Genomic DNA, 16,737 nt, shown 5'->3' with positions numbered 1-16,737 from the left:
CACTCCACTCAATTACCTGCACAAAAATGCAATGATTTAAAAATGTGGAGCTCTATCATACATCCAGTTAACTGACCTACCCACCTGCTATTTAGTCCTTCCTTCCTTTACAATTTAAATGCTATCTTGTTGCATGTTGCCTAGTAAATTAGCAGGGCTGTACGTTTGTGTGCATTGTCCATCCCTTTTAATATGTGTGTATAAGCACGTATATGTGTACATAGTGGTATATTACCCGGTCTTTGGCTCATGGTAGGACAACAAATAACAACTACACAGCAATTTGATGCATACATGTGCATTCATAATCCATATCCCGTGACAGTGTGTAGTAGATGTGTTTGTATGCTGCTGCCTGGTATACTTGATTTTTCATTGTTAGATTTAGTCCCCTCCTATGTAATTTTTGTTATAAGCTTTGTACCTGTTCAAAAAGCCTTGCTCTTTAGTACTTCTCATGGGGTCCTGGGTGATAGTTGTGTGACCAGTCTGCTGTTACCATTAAGGGGGAAAAGCAGCAAGAATATATGAGCAGGATCTGGAGCCGGGGGTGTCTGTCCAGCTAAGCCCTTCTGGGCTTTCTCTTTGGTCAGATCCAGCAGCTTAAGCATTTTGCCAGCTATATGTTTCAGGGAGAGAGAGGATTTTTCTTGCAGGGATTCCTTAGACCTGGGAGATACAAGTTCTGTTTTCTCCTTTGCACAGATTACATTTGTAACCTGAGGCAGACTGCTCTGTCTTCTCTGTGCCCCAGTTACCTAAGCAGCAAAATGGGGAAAGTAGAAAAGTGCTGCTTATAGGATACTGAAAATGTTATTTTTTGACATTTGTAAACTCTGTTCTATCAAAGGAACCTTATGTATTATGGCACATAAGGTTTGCTGACATTTGCTTTAGGAACATGGCCATTTGTCTAGTGGCAGCAAAAACATGTTTAAATCATACAGAAAAATAAGGCATGATAAAGCAAGTGCTCTGAAGCATATTCCAGTCAAAGCATGCATGTGTCATAAACCTTCCTGGTGACTAAGTAACGTTTTTCTGAAGCAGCACTGTTAATTCAGTCAGCAGCACCAGGGTTAAGATCACTTTTAAGACCTCACGACTACTGGGGTTGGCACATGAGTGGCTGGCTGCTAACTCCACAGAGGTGCTTTTGTGCTCTGGTGCTTCCCCTTTCCTCACTCCTTGTTTGTGGGATAACTCCTGTTATTACTTCACTTATGTGTTAGTGAGCACTTTCCCCCATAAATATGACTGAACAGGTGTTACTCTGCTACTAACTGAGTTTCCAGCTGTCCTACTCCAACACAGACCAGGCAAAAATCTGTTGTTTAGTCCTATTAGGCAGACTAGAGAACCATCAAGCCTGAGATGGAGGTCTTCCTTGCAGGATACAGTAGTTTTGTTGCCAGAAGATGGTCAGGAAGGCCTGGCTGGCTAACAAAGACAGTCCTTCAGCTGCTGGGTGTAGTTCCAGTTTTGCATCCCCTTTGGCAGCAGCACAGAGACTGCTGCAGTGTGGCCAGCCAGCAAAATTAGGAAATAAGGACCTCTTTTATTTACACAGGCTGCTGAATCATGGGCATTCCTGTCTGCTTGAAGAAAAGTCAGGCAGCTCTACTTTCCACTGGAAGTCTCAGGAGTGCTTGGTACTTTCATCTCAGAGTGTTCACACACTTGTTTTAATGTGCTTTATGGAAATGATGAAACTCAGCAAGTACAGTTGGTGTAGAAAAACATCTGCACTAACTATTCACACACATTTGCATCTTTAAATAGACTTTTAGGCCTTGTAACTTATTTCCAGCAGTTTTTTGGTTGTGAGTCCTAGAGCTTTCTTAGAGTCAATGATTGTGACGTGACTGGTTCCAAAAATTAAAAATTTACATGTACATGTTAAGTGCATCACATTGAAACTCAGAATACTTGCCTTAACACAAAAAAGGCATTTACAGTACGTAGCACTTAGTGAACCTGAAGGCAAGAAAAAAAAAGTCAATACAGAAAATATATTTTAAAACTCCATAAACACTGGAGAATATTTGGAGCCCTATTCTGCTCCCAGATAGACGTGTACCACTGCTGGGGACTTGTATGTGTGCATCTGAATTTGGTCCAGAGTATTTTAAACCACCTTGCTAGAACTTTAAAAATCCATACTTGAAATGTTGACATAGCTCAGTGGGTAGGTGTCTGCATATTTATATACATGTGGCTGTATGCAGAGTGGCAGCAAACTGTTCATATTTTCTATGAGAGTGATCAGCTAAAAGGATTTTAAGGTCCTTTACCCTGACAGTGGGTCAAACCTTGCCCCCAACACAGAGCCGGCTCTGTGTGTAGTGCCCCTGGGAAAGTGGGAGTGGAGTCCACATCTCAAGCCTGCTTTGAAGACTTTCCATTTAGCTTCTCCACCATGGCTTTGGGTGCCCAGATCTGCTTCCCTAAAGCCTGCGCACATAGAGTAGCCTCAGTTCCTGGTAGCAAGCCATGGATCACTGCCATTTTGAAGGAAATGCACTGAATGGTAGCATGTTAATTTTATGAGGCAGCATCTTTGAGAGGAAGGGTGAGGACACGGCAGGACAGGCAGTGCCATCACTCCTGTCCTGCTGTAGAAGTAGTTACGCTTAGTCCAGGTTTCTTTCTTGGTCCTTGTCCCCAGATCCATTCCTAGACAGCCCCTACACTCTCTTGGGCACATTAGTCCATTGCACACAGTGTTCCCATTGCTCAGGTTGGAGTCTGCACAGCAAAAGTCACTGCAGCGAAACGCTTCCTTTGTCTCAGAAACGAGGTTTCTAAAGTCCTTCTGCAGGTTGCTGATGGCCAGGCTTTGGGAGCCCGTTGTGTGAGCACAGCCCAGGGGCCCTCCTTCCGGAGCACGGTGGCTGGCTGCCCGTGCCCCTTCCACACTGGCTCTCCCCTGCTCTGCCGTGCTGAGGGGAAGCTGAGGAAACATGTTGGCTGCATTGTTAGGCTCGTACTCAGGAAAATCCTGTTGTCCTCTGCTGTGTGGAATTCCCCATGCTTTGCTGGTTCTTCTGTGGCTCTGAGAGACTGAGAGATTTTCACATTTTAAGTCAGAAGGATGCAAGTTGGACCTCTAGGTGTTTTACTCAGAATTATTGTGGACTTGGATTAAGAAACCCAACAGCAAAGTGACACACAGAAACATTTATATTTACCAGTTGGAAATTAAGAACCTGCTCTGTTCTGTTACACAGTTCCCCCTCTGCTTTCCTGACCTTGTATAAAAGCTAAAGGAGAGACTCCCAAAGCAAACAAGGAGATTTGGATGGGGAAAAGGGGCTGCCATTGCTTATATCATGTTCACTCTCCGCGCTTGATCCCAACCCTGCGGCCAACCTGCTGAGATCCACCGGCCATTGGGAATAGTTGTATAATAGGTGAAGCAAGGCAGGCAGTGGCCACAAGAAGGAAGTGATTTACTGCTGTGTCAGTGATGGTACACTATTTATAATTCTTACTATATATTCCTGTAAACATTTATACAATAATATATCATTTCTGTGTAGGATATACATTTTAATACTAAATTTGGTTACAAAATATGTTGCCTAGGCAGTCACAGACTATTTTTCTTCACTCGGTTGCTTGACATAAATTCCTGTTTATCTGCCAGCAGTGGTCATATATCAGAAATATATTTGATTTTTAAAAAACAAAAGGTTTTTTCACTTAAAAACCCTAGCTGAAAGTGTTAATTTAAAATAAAATTTAAAAATGTAGCAAAGTAACATGTATTTTTCTGTGAATAGTTATTCCACTGTTTTACAGTTAAATCCAGCAATTTGAAAGGGCAGTACACAGATTAACATCAAAAGTCTCCTGTAATATTGCAGTCATTAATATACTAATTTAAAAACTCACCAGGCTGGTATTATTTAGTATGTATGACAATGAGTATCTTTGTTTCAGTATACTGGGAAGCATTTTAATATATGATATTACTTTTATTGGAAGGGAGGATTTTTGTTTCTCAATTTTTATCTTAAAACACCAAAGACCTTTGTTTCCAGTTCAAAGACATACTTGGGCTATGGTTTAGTTTTGTTACTTAAGTATATTCTATTAGCACAGATTCGTATATAGGTAAATAGAGATACCTGTTTGTGAAAGGTGAGTGTAATTTGTGAAACCCTGCTCTTCAAGATGTAAACAAGAGAATAAAAACCCACACAGTTTCCAACTTATCCTGGAAAGCATTGTGTCAATGGGCAGGCATCCAACAATGGTGTTTGGTTGTTTTCTCAGAGTTAGATGGTTGCCATCTGGCATTGATAGTGAGATGGTGTTGTCATCAGTTTCTAGATGCAGGAAAGGAATGAATCCTCATCTGTTTCCTGTGGATAAGGAAGAGGATGATAATCTAGTAAAATCTTGTTACCTTAAAGAAAGCAGGCTTGCAATTTGTTTACATAATATAGACCAGCTATAACTTTTATGTTGATGTAGTAAATTTCTTGAGAGAAGACTGAAGATGTTAAAAAACTTACTGTTTTGCAAGAGTCCCTTAAGAAAGATATTTTTCAAAAGGTTTCTCCTGTCTTTTTCTGTACTATTGCTGTAATCAATTTTACTTTTAAAAGGAAAAAAACCACCCAAGCATTGCCCTTGGAAAGGAATAAAAGGTTTATTTGATGTAGAGTGGTCTTTCAGGCATTCTTTTAATATTTTTAAAGAAGTTTAGATTAAGATAAGTGTGATCATTGTGGTGTTGTAGTGTACACTTAAAACAAAAGGTGCAAAAAATGCAGAGCATGTCTGTTGAAAAAAAGTAGTTACAGCTTGCCCTGTCTAGAGCTGAGGTAATATCATGGGTAACTAGTGTAGTTTATTATCTGACTAGCATTCCTGTTTTGTCTTTTCCTTATTGCTTGTAAATCTTTCAGCTTTTACCATAATCGTTTATCATTTTTCCTGTTTCCACGTTTTTTACAAGTTGCTTTGTCTGTGATCACCTCACAGTACAGGTTCTGCTGGCCTGAGGAAGTTCAGCTGACTAAGGCCTTTGCAAAAAGGAAGAAATGGTGGGCAACCTCTTGAACTTAAAGGAAAAAAAAAATGCTGTTCACATCTGACCCTTTTGAAACTTTCTCATTTTGCATGATCCTGGCTGTGGGTTTGTTAAGTTTGTTTTGAACATTTAATGATCCAGCTGCCAGCTTTCAGTAACTGAATTTTATCATTATTGGAGAAATCTGGTTGCACTTTATTAGAGAAAACATCACTGTTTATACTGTTGTCCTGTTCCTCTCCTGTAATTTTTCCTGTTATCGTTTAGAGTAACACCCAAGTCTCTCTTGGTTATACCCTTTAAAATATTTCTGTGTTCCGAGTCAACTTCAAGGGAAAAAAAACCCCACAACTGTGGTAAAGCAAGGGGAATATTTTTATTAAATATTAGGCATGCAGGTTGACTGTATTAATTTTAAATGATTCCTGTAATATTTTCTCCTTTCCTTTGACTCTTCAGATGCTCACATAATATGCAAATCATTTTACAATGGATACAAAAGAAACATTAAATATATTAAAATCTGCATTTTAATAAAGTTGTCAATGTATAATACATATCCTGCAACTGAGAAAGAATGATAAAAAGCAATAAAAAGGTGATATGGGCACAGAACTATTTAATATCTTCTAATGTTTTACAGTCTGATAAAAATAAATGTGGTCTTGAAGCTGTTGGATACAGGTGTAAGAAATATCCTAGTCTGAGTTTAGTATCTTTTAGCTATTTAGGAGCTGCAGATCTGCATTTCTCATAAGCATTTTCTGTCTCCTTTGGACTGTGGGGATTAAGCTTGTGGGCATGTTTCTTTCTCATTTCAGATGGAGTGGATGTTGAGGATGACCCCACTTGCTCATGGCCAGCATCATCACCTTCTAGCAAGGACCAGACTTCCCCAAGCCATGGAGAAGGCTGTGATTTTGGTGAAGAGGAAGGAGGCCCAGGGTTGCCCTATCCATGCCAGTTTTGTGATAAATCGTTCAGCCGCCTCAGCTACTTAAAGCACCACGAGCAAAGTCACAGTGACAAGCTCCCTTTCAAATGCACATATTGCAGTCGTCTCTTCAAACACAAACGGAGCAGGGACCGCCACATAAAGCTCCATACAGGAGACAAGAAGTATCACTGCAGTGAGTGTGACGCAGCGTTTTCAAGGAGTGATCATCTTAAAATTCACTTAAAGACTCATACATCCAACAAGCCATATAAGTGTGCCATTTGTAGACGTGGATTCCTGTCATCTAGTTCACTGCACGGTCACATGCAGGTTCACGAGAGGAACAAAGATGGCTCTCAGTCGGCTTCCCGGATGGAGGACTGGAAAATGAAGGACACTCAGAAGTGCAGTCAGTGCGAAGAAGGCTTTGATTTTCCTGAAGATCTTCAGAAGCACATTGCAGAATGTCACCCCGAGTGTTCCCCTAACGAAGACCGATCTGCTCTTCAGTGTGTTTACTGTCATGAACTCTTTGTAGAGGAAACGTCTCTAGTGAATCACATGGAGCAGGCTCATAACGGTGAGAAGAAGAATTCATGCAGCATTTGCTCAGAGAACTTTCATACTGTGGAGGAGCTGTACAGCCACATGGACAGTCACCAGCAGCCAGAGTCGTGCAATCACAGCAATAGCCCGTCTTTGGTAACTGTGGGCTACACCTCAGTCTCTAGCACCACTCCGGATTCAAATCTCTCAGTGGATAGTTCAACAATGGTGGAAACAGCTCCCCCTATACCAAAAGGTCGTGGAAGGAAGCGGGCAGCTCAGCAAGTGCCAGATATCACAGGTCCTTCAAGTAAACAGGCAAAAGTTACCTACAGCTGCATTTATTGCAACAAACAATTATTTTCCAGCCTTGCAGTTTTGCAGATACACCTGAAAACTATGCATTTAGATAAACCCGAACAAGCTCATATCTGTCAGTATTGTTTGGAGGTATTGCCATCTCTCTATAATCTGAACGAACATCTTAAGCAAGTACATGAAGCTCCGGACCCAGCACTGATTGTTTCTACCATGCCTGCCATGGTATACCAGTGCAACTTCTGCTCTGAAGTGTTCAATGACCTCAACACCCTTCAGGAACACATCCGATGTTCTCATGGATTTGCCAACCCTGCTGCTAAGGACAGTAATGCATTCTTTTGTCCCCATTGCTACATGGGATTTCTTACAGATTCTTCTCTGGAAGAGCATATTAGACAAGTCCATTGTGATCTTAGCAGTTCCCGTTTTGGTTCCCCTGTGCTTGGAACCCCAAAAGATCCAGTGGTGGAAGTGTATTCTTGTTCTTACTGTACAAATTCTCCAATATTTAATAGTGTTCTTAAACTGAACAAGCATATCAAGGAGAACCATAAGAACATTCCTTTGGCACTGAATTACATCCACAATGGAAAAAAATCCAGAGCCATGAGTCCCTTATCTCCTGTAACCATTGAGCAGACCTCTTTAAAGATGATGCAGGCAGTTGGAGGTGCTCCTCCTCGTCCTGCAGGTGAATATATTTGTAATCAGTGTGGTGCTAAGTATACTTCCTTGGATGGTTTTCAGACTCATTTAAAAACACATCTGGACACTGTCCTTCCAAAACTGACCTGCCCACAGTGCAACAAGGAATTTCCAAACCAGGAGTCTCTGCTGAAGCATGTTACCATTCATTTCATGATCACCTCAACGTACTACATCTGTGAAAGCTGTGACAAGCAGTTCACTTCAGTGGATGACTTGCAGAAACACCTGCTGGACATGCATACATTTGTATTCTTCCGCTGCACCTTGTGCCAAGAGGTTTTTGACTCCAAAGTCTCCATTCAGCTGCACTTGGCTGTGAAACACAGCAATGAAAAGAAGGTATACAGATGTACATCTTGCAACTGGGATTTCCGTAATGAGACTGACCTACAGCTTCATGTTAAGCACAACCACCTGGAGAACCAAGGCAAAGTACACAAGTGCATCTTCTGTGGTGAGTCCTTTGGTACGGAGGTGGAGCTGCAGTGTCACATTACTACACACAGCAAGAAGTACAACTGCAAGTTCTGCAGCAAAGCTTTCCATGCTATCATCTTGCTGGAGAAGCACTTAAGGGAAAAACACTGTGTTTTTGAAACGAAAACTCCAAACTGTGGAACGAATGGGGCATCTGAGCAGGTTCAGAAAGAGGAGGTGGAACTCCAGACCTTGTTGACAAATAGCCAGGAGTCCCATAACAGCCATGATGGCAGTGAAGAAGACGTGGACACATCTGAGCCTATGTATGGCTGTGACATTTGTGGAGCAGCTTACACCATGGAGACTCTCCTGCAAAATCACCAGCTTCGAGACCACAACATTCGACCTGGAGAAAGTGCCATAGTAAAGAAAAAGGCCGAACTCATCAAAGGGAATTACAAGTGTAATGTGTGTTCTCGAACATTCTTCTCTGAAAATGGGCTCCGAGAACACATGCAGACACACTTGGGACCAGTGAAACATTATATGTGCCCAATCTGTGGTGAGCGGTTTCCATCTCTTCTGACTCTTACTGAGCATAAGGTCACACATAGTAAGAGCTTGGACACTGGAAACTGCAGGATTTGCAAGATGCCGCTCCAGAGCGAGGAGGAATTTTTAGAGCATTGCCAAATGCACCCTGACTTGAGGAACTCCTTGACAGGTTTCCGCTGTGTGGTGTGCATGCAGACAGTGACCTCCACACTGGAACTGAAAATCCACGGCACGTTCCACATGCAGAAAACTGGAAACGGTTCTGCTGTGCAGTCCACAGGACGTGCACAGCATCTCCAGAAACTGTACAAGTGTGCTTCTTGCCTGAAGGAATTCCGCTCAAAACAGGATTTAGTGAAACTTGACATCAACGGTCTGCCATATGGTCTGTGTGCTAGCTGTGTTAATCTCAGTAAAAGTGGTAGTCCAAGTATCAACATCCCTTCAAGCAGTAACAGACAAGGCATGGGCCAAAATGAGAACTTGAGTTCCATTGAGAACAAAAGCAAGGCAGGGGGACTGAAGACTCGATGTTCTAGTTGCAATGTTAAATTTGAATCAGAAAGTGAACTCCAAAACCATATTCAGTCAATCCACAGAGAGCTTGTTCCAGACAGCAACAGTACACAGCTGAAAACACCACAAGTATCTCCAATGCCCAGAATCAGCCCCTCCCAAACTGAAGAGGTAACCCTTTTTTCTTTGCTCTTGACACCTTCCATCCTTTTGGAAAAAATCGCCCTTTTTTCAAGTTGTCTTGTCACTTGCCATGAAATGCTTAGGCTGAACCATGTTACATTTCCATCCATAGCCATTAGCTAGTAATTACTCGCTTCTTGATATGCCTCACATCTTGGATTGAATTGTGTGGAATAGGACTAATTCCAGTCTCTCTAGGATATTGCCTTCTATATCACTGAGGAGACCTATCTTCATGCCAGCACAACCGAGATCTGGAATTTTATCCTAGCTCCCTTACACATTGGAATCCCCAGCTAGGAGTTGCGCTTACGGCAGAGAGGATTAATGACTGAGGAGTCCTATACAGTGAGCCAAAATGCTGGCATAAGGGGTGGATTTTAAAAAATATTTGTGAGCAACAAATTGAAGTGTGTATTTTTTTTTAATTATGCTGTATACATTCATTTTCCCTTCTTATAGCATATTTTGATTAACTAAAAGTACAGCACTAGCCTAAGGTAAATTGGGAAATCAGTCCTTTGGATGCAATTCCTTGATGTGTTTTTCTTTCCATTCCTGATGAACAGCATTTTGATGTCACTGAAACACCTAGTGCCCAATGATTGAAATCCCATTCATGCAGCATAACTTTTAAATATCAGACTTTTGAAAGATCTCATCTGCTTCCTCAGTCACCAGTGACCAAGTGGTAACACCTGTATACGTGAAGGTTGGTGAGTTGTGTGCTAAGGGAAGAGAATCTGGTTTATCTTCAGAAATATAATCAAAGGAGTGACTTAGAGTTAATATTTTAGGCATGGTGTCTTACATAATGACCCCTTATAGTTCAAGAAGCCTAAAAGCTCAGCACAGACAAATGATAATAGTTTTTGTTTAAAGAAAGCTTTTAGCCTGTAATGGTACAATCATGATGCAACCTATTGCTGTGAATGTGTGGATACCCTGTGGCTAGGGAGCTGCTGCTCTTCCATCACCTTCCTCACTCCCTGTTTGTGAGTCCATCCGTTGGGTAAGAAATCTCCCAACATGTCATCCAACAATGTTGTGCAAACTGGAGGGAAGGAGGGAGACAGAAAGGGAGGAGGGGAGATGCATAAGGATATGCGGACCAAGAGGTAAGTATTTGTCTTGCTATCAAGAACATAGCTGGAGATAGGCTGGGAGAAGGCCACTGGGGTAGGACAGGGCCTGAAGTGCCATGAGGAGGGTGATGCATCACCCTCCACCAGGCATGATGCATCTGTCAGGGAAGGGCCTTATGCTTTCATGACTTCTGCATCTCCAGTTTGCACACTGGGTGATGGTGTGGGACAGTTGTCAAGTGGGATATGGTGTGGAGTTTATGGAAGGAACAGGTTGTTAGACTAAGAACTGCAGGTCTTAAAGTAAACCTCCTTTTCAAAGAAGAGGGAAAAGGAATGGCTCCCATTAGGTGTGGTTCAGGTTGTTGATGATCCTGCAGCACTGCTGCTAAGCGGGAACCACTCCAGCCACATGGTTTTGATGGATTCGGAGTCATCCTGGTTTCTGTTTCTGTTCTCTTTCCCTGAGTTACTACATGAGACCTTTCTTCCCAGTCACATTGGAAGCCAATTCCCGCTACCTCAAGCACAATTGGAATCATGCATGTTAAAACAGTTACTGTGATAAGATGTTACCAACTTGTCTTTCTCTTGCTTGTAAACTAGACAAAAAAGATTTAGGGGGCTTTGTGGTGATACAAGGTCAGTTATCTTCAGTGTCATCGGTGAATCTTCTTGTACTTGGACCAGGTAAAATCAGAGTTCTTATGACTTCCGATCGTCATGTTCCTCTTCATATTCCTTTTGATTTTTCTCTTAGAAGTGTATTTAAGATGAAAAAGCCTTTTAAACTACAGCAAGATTTGTGTGTAGCATTTCCTTGCTTTCAAATCACTATTTGTCCCCTAACCCCCTTCAAGAGCATGTAAACTGATTTGTTGGTATACATGGTTCTAGTCGCCACAGAAGTAACCTAGACTTTCAGATTCTTTTCTCAAGGGAAGCACAAAGCTATCAGGTTCCTGATCGAGCATTAGTACTTCTGGAATCCATAAATGTGTGTTTGTAAAATCCTGAAGGATAATTTATTTTTCTAACAGATATTACAGGTTTCCAATTATAGTGATGCAAGCATTATAGCAATGAGAAGCAAAATTGAAAGTGGTAATACACAAATGTTTAATCCTATAGATTGGATGTCCAAACTGAGGAAAATTAAAAAACAGAAGTCTGTAACACAAATAAAATAGGTTTCTAAAATTTGTTAATAGTCAGTAGCTTTGCTACCCTACTGGAAGAATATTTCTTGAATTGAACAGAATGTTGAAGATGGCTACTTAAACGTGCTTATTTGGGGATTTTTTCAACTACAAAATCATAATATTGAGGAGTGAAGATTTCATTTTCATTATTGCTAGTCACATGGTTTGAGATTTCAACCTTTATATGAATAACATTTCATTCCAGAGGCAAGAAAAATATGGAGACTAGTTGTTAGGCCAGTAATAGTGCTCAGTACTCCTTGTGAATCAGATTTCTGTTGTAATAGTACTAGAAAGTTTCTTTTTAAGATAAAAGATAACACTAAAAAAAGGAGCTACTGGCTTCTTTTCCAAGTATTCTTATGGCTGAACCAGAAAACTTGCCTTTTTAACCTGTACTCAGCCATGTTGATAGGGTACAGTTACCTTAACGTAGTTTAATGTCATCAGCTGTGATATCTCTTGCTGAGCTCACTGTGCTTACTAAGTGAAAGATGTTGACTTGAATCACCTTCACTGAAAGTTACCTTTCAGTTGGGCTGGGAAATGATGGGCAGTGCTCATCATCAGTAAGAACAACTCAAAAAACAGGACAGAACTCATGAAGCCCGTCATACTGCTGAATCTAGTAGCTGTAAGCTATCAGACTTTAGCAGGCATAGTGTGGATAGCTATTGAAAGAGCTCTAAAAGCTGGGTAAATCTGTAATTTACTCTTTGAGCTTAATGAGAGGCTGAGTTCGGGTTGCAGATTGCTTGTAAAGATCTTGTTTTATTGCGAGCAGACCGACAGGCTAGGATAATAATCTTGGTGATAGTATTTTAAAGTGGAGAGCAAGGTCTGATGTGGCAGTGAATTGGGAACTAGACATAAGTCCTTTTCCTGTCACTTACCTGCTCTGTTGACTCAGACAAATCCACTCTGTTTCATTTTATTTATTGAGAAAATAAGATTGATAATTCCTGAAAAATTCCATGCTTAATTGCGATACATTTTTGTAAAGCGCTTGGTAGATGAAAAGCAGTGTTCAAGAAAAACTACGCAGCCTTGCTTTTCTTACTCCACCTTAATGTGCTGTCGTACACCTAATGAGAGAACCCCTGACTCAGCAGAAGGTGTGCCTTCACTTCTTGAGCTTCATGGCTTCTGTACATGCAGAATCATACCAGCATAACTGTACAATAATAGCTATATTGTTAATTACTTCCTGGTAGGGAGGAAGGGAAGGTACTCCAGATACACCAACAGTTTACTGGTAAAACCTATTTTATGGCAGTGTATCCATATATGCAACTGTGCTCAGTTTGAGGTCCTGTTGGTAACTTCCAGAGTAGATGCTCAGCAAGCATAATTTCTTCTGTAAGTAGCTTAAGTTATGTATTACTTTGTTCCATGAATGTGAAGCTCATGTGAATACCGTATTACCTGTGGCAATGCAGACAGTCCTTCATTAATAATACAAGAACACTCTGGGTTTCCTGGTCCTGAGAAGAGAAGGAGCAGTGCAATTATGCTGCCAAATTACTGCAGGAATAAAGATGCTCATTTAGGTGTTGCAAAAGACTTGCAGAAACTCACCATAGCAGAGAGTATCAAAAATGCTGGACAAAGGAGAAAACTAGAAGCTGGTAAGCCAGCTGAAGAGCATGGCGGGTGTGAAAATGGAGCTGCTCTCTGTCCTGTTGTGGTTGTGCAGAGCTGTGTGCCAGGACGGGCACGTGACAGCAGGGAATACTGGGCGCATCACAGCACCATTCTGGAAGGAGTTGTGAAAGTGCTGGCTGACAGTGAGCTTGTGGAGACAGGACCACATCATTCAGAAGCTACAGTGGCTCCTTGAAACTCAACTTACGCAACCTCAGATGAATCCAGAAACGGTATCACCTGGGGAAAAAGAATGGAGCTTGGGTAGGTGTACTGTTTTATCATTATTATTTTTTTCTTTTTATTCATGGGCCCTGAATCTACCTTTATTCTCTTACTATTCCTCTCCTCCTCCCCCCTTCTCAAAACACTGCCAAACTTACAAGGACAGAAAACAGGAGCTGCCTTTTGAAGTAGCTGGTTTGTTTCAACAGCATACACTGGCAGTCAGAAGCAGAAAGAAGAGAGAAAAGACTGTGAGCAACCCAGAAGTGTTCCCAGATGCATACTTTTGGCAGGGCAGGCAATAGCATTTTACCAACATAAATCACTGTGCTTTTAACTGAAAAAAATTCACTGAAATCAATAGTCATGCATTTAATTGAAATACATAAAGAAATTAAAATAATCCTCCTCATCAGCATTCCAAGCTGATCGTTCTGACTACAGGATTTTTATGAATAAGCACATAAACTTTTAATGTAAATGTATGAAGTAGTGCCTTGGGTTTCCTTTCAGTGAATCCAGGTCCATAACAAGTAATTTTCATGCTGGAGTTTGGATTTGGGGGCAGAAAAGGTAAAGAAGGTTTATTCCTGGCACAAAGATTTAGCTTTTAAATAGTTTTTGGAACTAATCTGTGGAAAAACATATTTTCTGCTTCTGGAGTTTCAGAATGAGCTCAAAAAATACCATTTTTTTCTCAATGTACAATTTTACATTGTTTTCAGGAAGGTATTGTTTAAGTTGTGACCATATATATTTTTACAAAGGGCTGCCCTATTTTTCTTGCCACAGTATGCCACCTTCACATTATAATATGCTCTAATTTCTGATAGTACCCTTGCCAGGGATTGGCTGACAAGATACAGGTTTAAGCATTTCTCTTCTTTCTCTTCACGCTTTCAGGAGTGAGCTATAAGACAGAGTCCTCTCTGAATTTGACAAGGATGGTGTTATTCATTATTCTGTTGCTACCAGAATTAAGCAGCAAACTTCCCACCTTCTCACATACACCTTGAATTCAGTCTGTGAAAAGAAACCTAGGTGTTGGCTGAGAGCTGCTGAACAGAAGGAAGAGGGATAACTGTAGTGAGTTTTCTTAGTTTCCTGTCCATTGATAACTAACATCTAATACTGTCTGTCTGTCTTGTTATTTGTCAGATGCTTCAGATGGAGAAACTGGAGAAGCACCTTCTTCACACCTATAGAAAACTTTGTGTGAGAGGAAGAAAGTCTTACCATGAAATAATGCAGTGAGGAGGAATGCCTGCTTGAAGAAAGGCAGAAGAACTAGAGAGGGACAGAGAAGCATCTCTAGAGGGGGCAAATGTAGACTCAACAAAGCTCTATGAGAAAGCATCCTGAGATTTGTACTCCAACAGGTCAGCTGTGAAGCCCACTGTCTTCATGGGGCTTTACCTATATGTCTATCTGCTTGCCAAGTGACCAGGGCTACATGCCACAATTTCCCTTCTGCACAGCCCCAGTGGAAAATCAGAATAGTGATAAGTATTTGTATTCTGACCTCAGAACTGGGTAGTAACAACAAGAGATTCTCACCGGTTTTGTGGCCTGATTATCTTGAGGAATCAGACATGGGAAATCATGGCATGTCTCTTCTTGTCTGCTAGTTTGCACATCTTTAGAGAGTTCTCTCCCCTCTCTTACTTCTGGACTACTCTTGGCCAGTTTCAAGAAAAAACTTAATAGATCATTAGGAATCTCAAAGCCTACAAAGTTTTTATAATATTGGGGAAGAGAGGTGAGCCAGCAGGTAGCAGAATCCAGACAGGACAGAGGCCTTTTAGAGATCCAAATGGGGAAGATGGCTTTAACTGAAGTTCATACCTGGTTTTTATGCAGAAGTTAGTCAGTCACAAGAAATGAAGCTATAAGAAACTATGATCTGTTCTTTGTGGTGCTCACAGACCAACTTCTTAAGTGACTGTAGATGTTTTGAGAAGTGTTTTTTATTACTGCTTAATAAAGTTGTTATATGTGATGTGTGTATTATTTGTCTCATACAACAAACATAACAATGAATTTGTTACTCTGTCATCAGGGAAATAAAATGGGCTAACCATTAATTTTAAATGGATGTGTAGCCCCAGTACTGCTTTTTTTTCGTGAAGTTGTACAAAATGAACAGAAATTAACCACCTGATATGTAGCATCTTGTTAAAGAGTCCTCTTCTTCAAGCTCTCATAGTTCTGTCATGCCTGGTAATTGAACTTATGCATGTTTATTCAAAACCCTTATATACTTTTTCCTCCTGCCAAACCCGTCTTTAATTTTTTCCATTTACTGCATTGTACATACACAATTTATAGTATAAAATACAAGCTGTAGATACAGCAGCAGAAATTATATCCCATCAACATCCATCCTCACCATGGGACATTTCGGACAAGAATCAGTGAGCACACACTGAAACACAAAATATTTCCTCTGAACATGAGGAAACACTTTTATTGTGAGGGTGACCGAGCACTGACACAGATTGCCCTCAGAGGTCATGGATCCTTTGAGATATTCACAAGCCATCCGGACATGCTTTTGGGCAGCTGGCTGTAGGTGGCCCATCTTGAGCAGGGGGCTTGGACCAGATGACTCCCAGAGATCAACTTTAGCTCTTCTGTGGTTTCCTTCATCCTTTGGGCCTACAAGGATGTTTGTGTTATCCTGTTCTTCCTTGGTGGTTAAACTTTTGTTGGTAGGATATGGCTTCATAAATCAGGGCATAAAAGGGTGGGGACTCTCCTGATACTGAGTGTCTCAGTACAGTCCTACCAGTAACAACGTGCAAAACTAGGGAAAAAAAACCCTGCCTGCAATTTTTAATCTAGTTTTTGCTAGATTCCTGAATTCATCAAGATGAAAGCCTCACATGCATTCATTGATCATTTGTAATGCCTGTGAAATGCCTCTCTGAAGAGGGACTTTGAAATACAGCCACTTACAAATACGGCCATCTAAAAGTTGCTTGCTGCTTGTGTACATAAAAACAAGGTGAGAGGTAGGAGAGAAGGATGTTATTTGTCCGCTTCAATCATGCTTCCACAGTTATAGTATCCTATGTGAGATTAATTTCCTCTTTTTCTTACCTATTATCGAGATTGAACATTCTGTGTTAAAGGCACATCTAATGGCTTTTCATATCTGGAAGGCCACCTTTTCCTCTACATTTTCCAATAGGAAACAGGGTGGTTCACCAACAAAGAATGATCTGAGACTCCAAGCTTCCAGATTTCCTTTTGTACTTGTGTTCCCACTTCTTCAACAGTCCTCCCTTTGGTTTCTGCTCTTATGGCTGGAATAGGTTCAATGCCAAACTCTAGGAATATGGTTGGCTG

At 41.0% G+C, this 16,737-nt stretch overlaps 1 protein-coding gene and 1 long non-coding RNA gene across 10 annotated transcripts in view; both read left to right on the top strand.

Moving 5' to 3' along the window:
• Positions 1–16,737, top strand: part of ZNF521 (zinc finger protein 521) — a 232,584-nt gene that overhangs the window by 89,016 nt on the left and 126,831 nt on the right. For all 9 annotated transcript variants that reach the window (XM_051611336.1, XM_051611335.1, XM_051611333.1 and 6 more), the window contains one exon: positions 5,866–9,218. In XM_051611336.1, coding sequence (XP_051467296.1) covers positions 6,306–9,218 — 2,913 coding nt within the window. In that variant the 5' untranslated portion in view covers positions 5,866–6,305. The remainder of the gene's footprint in view (positions 1–5,865; positions 9,219–16,737) is intronic.
• LOC127381250 (uncharacterized) lies at positions 9,231–15,385 on the top strand. Its single transcript, XR_007888676.1, has 2 exons — positions 9,231–13,425; positions 14,545–15,385. It is a non-coding gene; the product is annotated as an uncharacterized LOC127381250 (long non-coding RNA).

The sequence above is a fragment of the Apus apus genome, chromosome 2 (genome assembly GCF_020740795.1).
Source record: "Apus apus isolate bApuApu2 chromosome 2, bApuApu2.pri.cur, whole genome shotgun sequence".
NCBI classification, from domain to species: domain Eukaryota; kingdom Metazoa; phylum Chordata; class Aves; order Apodiformes; family Apodidae; genus Apus; species Apus apus.
The sequence above is the reverse complement of the archived record's forward strand: the minus strand, read 5'-3'. Positions and strand labels throughout refer to the sequence as shown.